This window comes from Galeopterus variegatus, unplaced genomic scaffold (assembly GCF_000696425.1).
Source record: "Galeopterus variegatus unplaced genomic scaffold, G_variegatus-3.0.2 Scaffold15181, whole genome shotgun sequence".
Lineage (NCBI taxonomy): Eukaryota > Metazoa > Chordata > Mammalia > Dermoptera > Cynocephalidae > Galeopterus > Galeopterus variegatus.
Genome location: NW_007741292.1, coordinates 13,991 through 24,632, shown reverse-complemented (window position 1 = coordinate 24,632; position 10,642 = coordinate 13,991). Strand labels below are relative to the sequence as shown.

General features: G+C 44.2%; 1 protein-coding gene across 1 annotated transcript; it reads right to left on the bottom strand.

Annotated features, from left to right (window-relative positions):
- Positions 1-22: 22 nt before the first annotated feature.
- On the bottom strand, positions 23-8,917 carry LOC103582177 (hydroxymethylglutaryl-CoA synthase, mitochondrial-like). Its single transcript, XM_008563843.1, has 5 exons — positions 8,770-8,917; positions 4,174-4,628; positions 2,789-2,914; positions 2,056-2,220; positions 23-605 (listed from the first exon to the last, which is right to left on the bottom strand). The coding sequence occupies exons 1-5, from the start codon at positions 8,871-8,873 to the stop codon at positions 436-438; spliced, it is 1,020 nt and encodes a 339-aa protein (XP_008562065.1). The 5' UTR covers positions 8,874-8,917; the 3' UTR covers positions 23-435.
- Between the last annotated feature and the right edge of the window lie 1,725 nt (positions 8,918-10,642).

Here is a 10,642-nt window from a genome sequence, read left to right as displayed (position 1 = left end):
CATTTTAGTATCCTGAGAGTTTAGTATGATGTCTGGCACATAGCAGAAGTTCAGAAAATGGTCATTGACTCAATGCTTTAACCACACTCCTTTCCCCTTTTTCTTATTCTTTGTAGCTCCCTACAGTCACTTAATCCGGAGGTATTGGCAAACTCCCTGTGTTCCCCTGAGATGACACATGGAGGTCCCTGTGCAGAAAATAACCCATCACCCACGTGAGGACTCGGTGTCATTTCTGCTGTGCTGGAGGAGATGACACATGGAGGGCCCTGTGCAGAAAATAACCCATCGCCCATGTGAGGACTCGGTGTCATTTCTGCTGTGCTGGAGGACTGCCCTTTATTCCCACAGGAATGCTGGTGTCCAGACTCAAGGCGTGAGGGGGCCTCCTCCTTGTCACACCTCACCAGCCCCTAGGTTCCCTATGAAGAGGACTCACCTGAAAGCCTCTAGCCCCTTATATAAGCTGTTTTGCGTGTCGCTGCTGGCTGACAGGAAGTCATTGAACATCAGGCGAGCCAGAGATTTCTGGACCATCTTGCAAAAGGGCGTGTGAAAGATCATAAACTGTAAATCGTCCAGGGTGAAAGGTCGATCGATGCCGGCTGGAAGAGGAAATTTGAAGGCAAGGGTGTGGCGTGTAGATGAGCCATATAGACCCACTCTCTGAGGTCCAACTGTGCTGAGGGACCCTAGGCCTCCCAGAGAGCTAGTCCCACCTCCAGCAAACACACATAAGGTTTGTTCATTCATTTCACACACATTTACTAAGCAGCCTCTACGTATAAGGAAAGAAGGGCAATCGATGAACATCTTTGTATCTACTCTTGCCATCCTCTATGGCAGATGCTTTCTGCAAATCAGCCTTGCATTGTATTATTTTTCTCCATTTTCCAGAGGAGGATGCAGAATCTCCAGAATATGGGCTGGCCCGGTGGCGCACTGCTACAGTGCGCCACTTGGGAGTGCGGCGGCGCTCCCGCCGAGGGTTCAGATCCCACATACAGACTGGTTCCCGCTCACTGGCTGAGCGAGGTGCGGGCGCAACACCGAGGGTTGCGATCCCGTTGCAGGTCACGACAAAAAGGAAAAAAAAAAAAGAATCTCCAGAATATTAAGTTATGGTCCAAGGTCACCCAACTTGAAAAAGCCTGGCTTTGGATTTCAGCTCAGATGTCTGTGCCTCCACACTATGGACTGTCTCTCACTCTGAAGAGGAGGACAATGCAACCTGTGCCTTTAGGGACACTCACAATTTAGTGCTGTGATCCAAAGCAGCATCCGTCAAATTCTATGTGAGCATAAGGAGTAAAATTAAAATGCCATATGAATTCAGAGGAGGCGAGAGTAATTAGACAATAGCAATTTTACAGTGGACAGGCAGAGGCAGAGAGGTCCAGTAGACTCCTTACCCATAGGATCGCCTCTGGAAGGTGATGTCCTGCCCAGTGCAGTGGAAAAGAGCAAGAAGTGGCTCCTTATACCACCCTAATATTTATTTGCTTCTTTTTTGATTGTGAAAGCTGTATACATTTTTTAGCAGAGAAATTCAGAAACTAAAGGTGGAAATAAAATCAACTTGTAACACCACTATCCAGAAAAAAAATCACTGATAACACTTTAGCATACGAGAAATGTAGGTAAGATTTTTCAACATCAACCAGACTTTAAAAGGTAGCGAACTATATAAGCCGAGAGTTAATCATGCCTGGCTTAAACAGAAACAAATCCCAACCTCCGTAGTAGTTACCCTACCTCACAACAGTATCTCCCCATGTGGCTGACACCAGCTGGTTGTATACTGGTGGCTCTGGCCCTGGATTGTTTACTTTATTTCATTTAGCTCAAGTTACGGGAAATTTTATACTTGAATTTGAATGGCATGCAAATGGATTTTAGCATAGATCCAGGGAAGAGTGTAAGAGGGAGACATGAACCAATTTTCCTGATATCTTTTTCAGGGAAGGAGATTAGAGACCTTGTCTTAAGCTTTTAGTTACAAAGTCTTGGCCCAAATAAATAGAGCTCCCACTTTTTTCCCTCCGAATCCCATACCTTGCTTCCACTGCTTCTGGATTTTTTGGCGGTATAATGTGTAACATCGGTCCAAGGCCCGTAAGTAGCACTGGATAGAAAGCTTCCCGTCCACCAATGGGTACTCTGAAGCCACATTTGGTTTATAGAAGTCATATGCGTTCTCCATGTGGGTACTCCTAAGCCCTGGAAAGGCACACAGAGGGTTTCAGGGACTACGCAAGCAGCCCACCTCAAGCAGAAGGGATGGGAGAACCATGGAGAAAGAGCTTCCTGGTTTGTATCTGTGTCCAAGCCCAAGCCCAACTCCACATCTCTCACATAGTCAAAAGGAGTTGTATAGAGTTTTGGTATTACATAGGTGAGAATTATATTTCCCTTTATGCACTTATGTGGGCTTAGCAAAACCTGAAATAGAAGACAAAACCCTCAAAGGAAAGACTTTCACTTTTTACCCAGGTATCTTTCTTCATCTTGAATTGCCACTTTAGTTTCCTAGGGCTCCGCATCAATACCTGTGCCGCTCATTCCATGCATTATTATTCCAGTGCGCGATGATGCAGGAGAGGAGACCTGACTTTCCTCTTCCCTTCTTCCCTACCCTCTGCTCCCCAGACCAGCCTTTAGGAGGCAAGCGATACCATCGCAACCCCCTACCTCAGCCCTGAGTAAGCAGTGGGTATGCCAATTTGGATTAGGAGCTATGTATTTGGCTATGCCACGCACAGCCTCTTGGTAACGGTTGACTACAAACCTCGTTCCAGGACCAGAGGGGCCTTGGGCCCAACCAGCATTGCCACAGCTCCAGCCCCACCTGTGGGACGTGCATTACCATTGGGATAGACTGCAATGTCACCACAGACCACCATTGCATAGCGACCTGTAAAGAGAGACAAGAAAGATGTACCATCACTACCATTGGTTGAATGTATTGGTGGTGGTAATGGAGATAGGGATTGCTAAAAAGGAAGTAATACAAGTACCAAGCAGGAGAAACACTGTTAGAAGACATTTGATGACAGAATGTCATCACATTGATGACATTTGATGACATGCGTGGAATGAGTGGAACATGTCGTATCAATGGAACCCTTAACTGTGAGGTCATACAGGGCAGTTGAAAAACCACTATTGGGATTGCGCCGTCTTGCTGCATGAACAGAGAACACTGTTAAATGCCTCTCGGCCTCTTTTTAAAAGCAAAAGACATTGTACTAAATAATCTCTAAGGTCCCCGTCAACATTAAGACTTTGTAATTATTTTTATAATTGTTTGTTATGATTTCTAAGGTTTTTAATCCTAGCTTCAAACTTCGTAAGTATAGAGTGCCTTGACTGCCAAGGTACTGCTGTTCCACATCTCTGTGGATTCTTTTATTCAGTCCTCTTGCCAGCCACACAGGCAGCCAGGCAAATAAACCTGAAGCTCAAAGAGGTTAAGGGACATGTCAACAATTATTGACAGAGCTAGGGTTTCTAAATCTCATCTTGTACTTCTTCCCTCGAGCCTTTTCTTGCCATCACAACGGGGGTTATTCCTACAATACAGCACTGAGGAAAGACATGAGTAATGTACAAAGTAATGTTAATACATTAAATAAAAAGAAACCTCCTAGGAGCCAAGCAAGGGATAAAGACTAGAAAAACTCTGTAATAGTCTATCCTGTGTTTCTCTCTGCCTGTTTCTACCAGGCTGTTTTCCCTATAACATCTAAACTTGTATAAATCTTTCAACATTGCCAGTGTGTCTCTCAGAGACTTAGGAGATGTTTAAGAGAAACATACAGTAAAATAGGAAATGTATTGGATTTGGTTTGGTGTCTTGTCTCTGCCACTCATTACGTGTAAGATATCAGATCTTCCATTTTCTCATCTATAAATTAGGTACAATGCCCATTTCCTAGTCATTGCAAGGACTAAATGAATGACTATGTGAACATGCTACATAAATAACTGTGTAAAGCTATACAAGTCTAAATGTTTACTATCACTGTGTTTGTTGGATAATAGCAACAGCTATGTAAATAAGTTGGCCTTCTCTCCCTGGAGGAAGCCACCTGGGGAACGGAGAAACAAAACTAATAGAATTCACCTCCAACTCCGGCTCCTTTCTTACATAAGGCCCCTGGCAGCACGTACCATCCCAGGAGCTGGACTCCATCCAGTTGGCAGCATTGAAGAGGGAGGCAGTGCCACCATAGCAGGCATTGGTGGTATCTATGCCCTCGATGTCAGTGTTGCCTGAATCCTGAAAGAGTTCCATGAGCACTGTTTTGACAGCCTTGGACTTGTCAATGATGGTCTCAGTGCCCACTTCCAGCCGGCCCACGGAGTCCCATGGGAGCTGTGTGCGCTCCATTAGCTTTTGCACCACTGTCAGGCACAGGGAGTTGATGTCCTCCTGGACCGAGCAGAAGCCCATATGGGTTTGGCCCAAGCCCTCTGTGTACTTCCCTGCTTCCACATTGTTATACTTCTCCAGGTCAGTTTGGTCCACATATTGAGCTGGGAAGTAGACCTCCATGGCAAGGATGCCCACATCTTTTGGCCAAGTATCTGTTTTGGCCAGGGGAACAGCACAGACTGTAGAAAACCTGTGATGGAGATAACAATTATGATCCCACTAATGGTTTGTAGTTAGTTTCCTCAAAAGACAGTAATGCAACAAACATTTAATTCATTTTTTATATATTTTGAAGCTATGTTATCAGATGACTACAAATTTACTGTTGTTATATCTTTCTGTTGAATTGACCCTTTTATTCTTATTAAACATCTCTTTTTATCTTTGTATCACTCTTGCCATAAAGTCTACTTTTCCCGATTACTGTTTGTGCGGTATATCTTCTTCTGTCCTTTTATACTTTTAACCTCTCAAAGTCTTTATATTTAACATGTGTCTATTGTAAATAGTATATAGTTGAGCCTTTTAAAAACTTTTAGCAAGTCTTACAATAGCAATGTTTTAGTTGGAGTATTTAGTCCTTTATATTTATTGTAATTACTGATGTAGTTGGAATTAAGTCTATCATCTCGCTGTTTGTTTCTGTTTGTCTCATATGTTCTTTGTTCCTTTATTCCTCGGTTCCTATATTGTTTTTGATTAAGCAAATATTTACTATTCCATTTTATCCCCTCTTTTTCTTTTAGAGGTTACTCTAGAGATTACAATGTGCATACTTGTCTTATTGTAGTCTAACTTGAATTAATACTTCTATTACTTTCTGAACAGTGCAAAACCTTACTTTACGTTAACTGCATTTACTCCCCTGCATCTCTTTGAGCTATTATTGTCATGTACTTTACTTCTATATATGAGGGTATGTCAAAAAATTTATGGAAAGATTCATATTATCTTTTAATTCCATGTTTCCATGAACTTTTTGAAGTACCCTCATATGTTATTAACCCTTATAGGGCATAATTTTTAAGATTTCACTCAGTTTGAAAGTGTACCCATTAGCCTCCTTCTTTCTTTTTCCTTCTTTTTTTTTTTTTTTTCTTTACTTTTTAAGGAAGTTTTCTGCTTGATTCCGTCCTATCTGCTTTTTCTGATTGGGCCTCCCAGTATTAAATGAGCCCACCCAACACAGAGCTGACCCAGAAACCCAACAGTACACAAGGCACGTTTTGTGCCAACAAAGAGGGCACAGCCTAATGGAGAAGGCAGACGTTTTTACAGCTGAATACATAGTAGAAGAAGCAAACCTGTGGAACACAGAGGGCAGAGAGAGCAATTCTACATGGGGGCAAAGAGAAAGTAAGTGGGGGAGGGGTCAGTAGACGAGGAAAAAGATCATCTGCTTCTTTTCTGGACCCATCCAGTTCTCTTGAACCCTGACCCTTATACCTCTGGTGAAAATCTGGAGTTTCTCCTTCTATCTACAAGTACAGAGCTCATCAAGTCCACCTCCCACATGCTCTCATATGAAAGTACCTAAAATCTGGTCACTTTCATGACATTCTTCATTTTATAGATGGTGAAATCAAGGCACGTGCTTGTGAAGTGATGTACTCAGAGCAACTTCATCATTTTTCATGTGTTAGAAATATTGTTTCTTCACTGCCTTGAGTGTCAGGCTTATAAATTTAGTTCCATGCCACAGGAGCTATGACTCAGATTGAATGTATCTATCAATCATCTTCAGGATTCTGGGCTTCTGGTAGCCCCATTTCTCCCATCAGGAAGGTCATCTTTAAAGACTGTGTGAGGCAAAAGTGGATCGTGTGATTACAGAAAAGTGAGGCAAAGTGATTGTTATCAGTATCTTAGAAGAGAGTTTTGGAGTTTGTTTATCTGCCCTATTTATTTGGTGCCCTCCAAATAACTGGAGTTTGTACTGTCAAATATTTATAGAGAAGCTTCCCCAGTATCTAGGAGCTAATAGTTAGCTAGCACATGGTCTTGCCAGCTTGGCTGGCTTTCCCCACAGCCTAATTTTCTCTCTGCCTTCTTTAGGCTGACTCCCTCCCTCTCTTCCCAGTTTGAAATCTAAGGTTGCAAGGAGAGGTTCCAAGAGCCAGTCGCTTGGTAAATGTCTGGGTAGTGGGCTATTTTGGGAAACAGATTCCAGAGCCTTGAAGAAAGTTAGCTTGTAGAGACTTTCAGAAGCATCAGACCACTGTAGTTAAGAACATTCTTCTAATCCTGTGTTTTCTCTATTTCTTTTCTGGACCTGTCCACTTCTCTTGAACCCTGACTCTTAGTACTCCTAGTGAAATCTGGAGTTTCTCCTTCTACCTACAAGTACAGAGCTCACCAAGACTGCCTCCCACATGCTCCCATATGAAAGTACCTAAAATCTGGTCACTTTCATGACATTGCTCATTTTATAGATGGTGATATCTATAAAACGACTTTATTTAATTTAAAATCAGTTTTGTTCTGGTGTTGCCTTGCTCAAGAACATGCGCCAAGCTTTATTTCTTTACTTCATCTTGCTTCCTTCCCTGTGTTTCACATTGACTATTACATTCCAGGCTCTGTGCTGGGGAGGGACTGTGGGGTGAAGGGGTTGGACAAAGAAAAGAGAGCAAGGTTCTTGAGAACTGCCTTGACCAGTGGGAGGAATGAGATAAGCACTTCCATAACCCCACTGCAAGGCAGAATGTGATAAGGGCCACAGGAGGGATATGGGCAAACTCCCACAGGAGTTCAAAGGAAGCACAGATTTCCACGGGTGGGGGATCAGGAAAGGCTTCATGGAAGAGGCTGCATTTGAGACCAGACTTGTTGGACGAGGGAGCTTCTGATAAAGAATTGGAGGGGGATGAAGGGGCAGTGGCCGCGGTGGGGGTTATTGAACAGGCTAGGGAACCTGGGGAAGAAGGTGTGTAGGGGAGCAGGAAGACAATGTGTGAGAAAAATAGAAAGTGGACGGCATGATTCTTACTTAATTTTAGAGGCAGCAAAGCAGATGCCCAGCTGGGAGTAGCTCCTAGGTTGGGCTGAGAGCTGACGCAGTTTGGATTAGAGGGGATAGGTATACAGAGAAAAGGTGACCCATAAAGAGCATTCTTAACATCATTTCAGCCACGCATAGTGGAATCAGCTGTGAGTACACCCAAAGGGAAATGTGAATGATGATTCCAAGAGTTTGAGCCAAAGAAGTCAGAATGCTGGTGAGGACTGAAGTTTGTCTCTTGGCTGCTTGCCAGCTGTTGCTTATTGAAACAAACAAACCCACGTCAATCCCTTCCTTACAAATACAGAAATGGACTAAACTCCAAGCTGGAACATTTGACCTGTACGCATCAGTTTGGCAGGGTATGGGGAGACTGTAGACGATGGTAGAGTTATGAAGAAATTTAAGCTAGTAAGTATCACCCCTACCCCCACATTTATACACCCAGTCTCCCTGGGAACCAGGCAAGGGAAGACACTAGATCAAAACTATCTCTCTAAGGGCCGGCCCATGGCTCACTTGGGAGAGTGTGGTGCTGATAACACCAAGGCCACGGGGGAGAGCGTGGTGCTGACTGCACCAAGTCAAGGGTTAAGATCCCCTTGCTGGTCATCTTTTTTTAAAAAAAACAAAACAAACCTGTCTCTCTAAGTCTTCAGTATTCATAGAATGCAGAGTGAAACTGGAAGGAAAGAAAGGGCTAGTCTTTAGCTGTAGTGGATGGTTTAGGGACTGGACACTGACACACAGGAGGCTGGGAGCCCAAGGCACTAACAATAGCTGTGTTACCATCACCACGGGGAGACTGCGAGCACGTGGACCACACGAGGGGGTGTTTACAGAGAAAAGGAGCGTGCGTTCTTCTTGCACATGCACACACACATTCTTATCTTTACATTTCATTTCCCTCTTTCATAAAATGGGAGCACAGGGGAAACACAGCTTCTTTTCATCGTTTTATATCAGATCTTTGGCACAGAATCCTGAGGGTGTCGGCAGGGGCTGGGGGTAAAGGTGAGGAGAGAGCTGCAGGCCCTGGTACTGATATTTCTACTGCTTTGTGCAGCTGGAGGAGTAAAAGATGCCGTTGTTCACAAACACAACATGTGTCAGACCTTTGGGATCTCCAATTCTAAATCCAAAAGGGAATGTCTGTTTAGAGATAAGGTAACTGAAACCCTGAGAAGTTAATTAGCCTGCCTAAGGCCGCACATAAGCCTTGCCAATTTTTGAGCGGGATTCCAGTGAGATTTTCCCTGCAGCAGGCCCTCTGGTTCTATGATGCTTCTCAAAGCATGACCTGCACAGATCCTGGAACAATGCAACTCACCTTTGGTGGGCTGCTGGGAGCAGGCAAGCAGGCGTGAAGGAAGCTTCCTGCATCACTCTTCCCACTTGCAGCACTCGTTTCACTGGACTCAACAGCCGCTGCATCTTCCCAGGAGCAAACAGAAAGCCAGCAGTTCACAGCCCTTGGGAGAAACGCCCAATGTTGCCAGGTTGGGCTTTATAGAGCCCTGAGGCTCCGCCTCCAGAAGCTCCGCCCCTGCTTACCAAGGCTGAGAGCTATTCTAAAACTCGGTCAAAGGTCTCACTCAGAAATAGACGAGTCAGAGAAAAACATCATCTCTCCAACGTGTACGTACCCTGCTCCTGGGCGTGTGTGGGAATGGCTGGCTCTGGTTCTTTCTTTCTCTTGTGGCTTTTGTGGCAGCTTTATTTCTGCCCAGCCACCTCAGGAGAGAAGTTACAGTGTTCCTTGTTGTAACACAACCAAGGTAACTTCACGTGGCCTGTCCTGGATCCCGGCTCCTCAACTGAGTTACTCTCACTTGGTGGTCCACAATCCTCTCCCCAGTGTTAGCTGTTATTATTTTAATGTATTATGCATTATGAGAAAAATATTTCAAGACCACAGGGAATCAATCTTCGAATAGCTCTTCAAGTAGCTGGGTATTGGCACATAGGCAAAGGCCTAGGTGTGAGAGTATGTGGAGCCTGCTATATTTCTCCTGTCTTTACTGTTCACCCTTATATTTGTACAGCTCTACACAATTTCCAAGTGGGATGCAATTAGTGCTGCCATAGAGGTAAAGGAGCCTCAAAGAGAAGACTGCCATCTGAAGCTCAAGTTCTCCTAAGGAGGAAAAGTTTACAGATGAGGTCAGAGAGAGGCAGAAAGGTGTGATTTTCCCAAAGACCTACAGCTAGTAAGTTGCATACTGGGGATTCAACCATGTCTTTTGTTTGACTCCAGATTTCGGTCTTTCTGCTGTGCTCTTTTACTTCTCAATAAAAAGGTTTCTATCATCGGATCTTCCAAACAAATCTCTCCCTCCAGCTGTCTCATGATACCAACCCTCCTCAACCTTTTACGAGTGTCACATATTCACTCATTTGTTCATTGAGCTAACCCCCACTGCCACCCCATCTAATATGGCTCTATGACACAGAGAAGAGCCAGAGTGTTTCCTGCTTAGGGGAGGACAGAGTTAACTTGATTTTCCTAAGACAGAGAAGCTCTGGGTGCCCCCAGAAGCCCAGGACTCCTCAGTCTTCCATCATCTTTAGGTTCTGATCTCCACTTGTCCTGGTGCATTACTGTTCTAACTCAATCTCCCACCTTGCTCTGTCACCCTGTGCCTTTCCACTGAGGCTTCATCTGTCATCAATCAAACTCTACATTTGCAATCTATTCTCTGAAATTGCTCATTGCTACTTGTCTATGTCACCCACAGCTCTTCCAGGTGGCAGTTGTGCTCTTTGCTTCCCCTACAATTTCCACCCCCTGGCCACCAGTACCCAATGCACTCCGGTGCTTAGAAGAAGGCCTGTGTCCTCTTTGCTCTTTGTGGAACTTCCAGAATGTTTTACCTCTCCCTCCTCTCAAAAATCCCTGCTGTCTTAAAGCACATGCCATCGGTCTGCGTCACCCAGTGTTCTTTGTTCTTTCAGAAAAACAATAATTTTGCTCCACATCTCCTTGTTCATGAAATTTAAGCACACGGATCACTGCCTTCCTCTCCCCCATCAATCCTCTCAACATTCTTGGAGATAACAATCCCCACCTGAGATAATTCATTCACCCCAGCTTCTCAATGAAGTTCCCACTTCCATGATCTTGTCCTCCAAATGACTTCAGCCTTCTGGCCACAGTCATAATTTTTACCTTGTTATTACAGTATCTATACAACTTCCAAAAT

Coding starts and splice junctions, on each gene's coding strand:
- LOC103582177 (XM_008563843.1), bottom strand. CDS start 8,873: ATGCAGCGGCTGTTGAGTCCAGTGAAACGAGTGCTGCAAGTGGGAAGA. Junction 2,221..2,788: donor CCCTCTGGTCCTGGAACGAG/GTTTGTAGTCAA, acceptor GTGCCTTTCCAG/GGCTTAGGAGTACCCACATG. Junction 606..2,055: donor CCAGAAGCAGTGGAAGCAAG/GTATGGGATTCG, acceptor TTCCTCTTCCAG/CCGGCATCGATCGACCTTTC.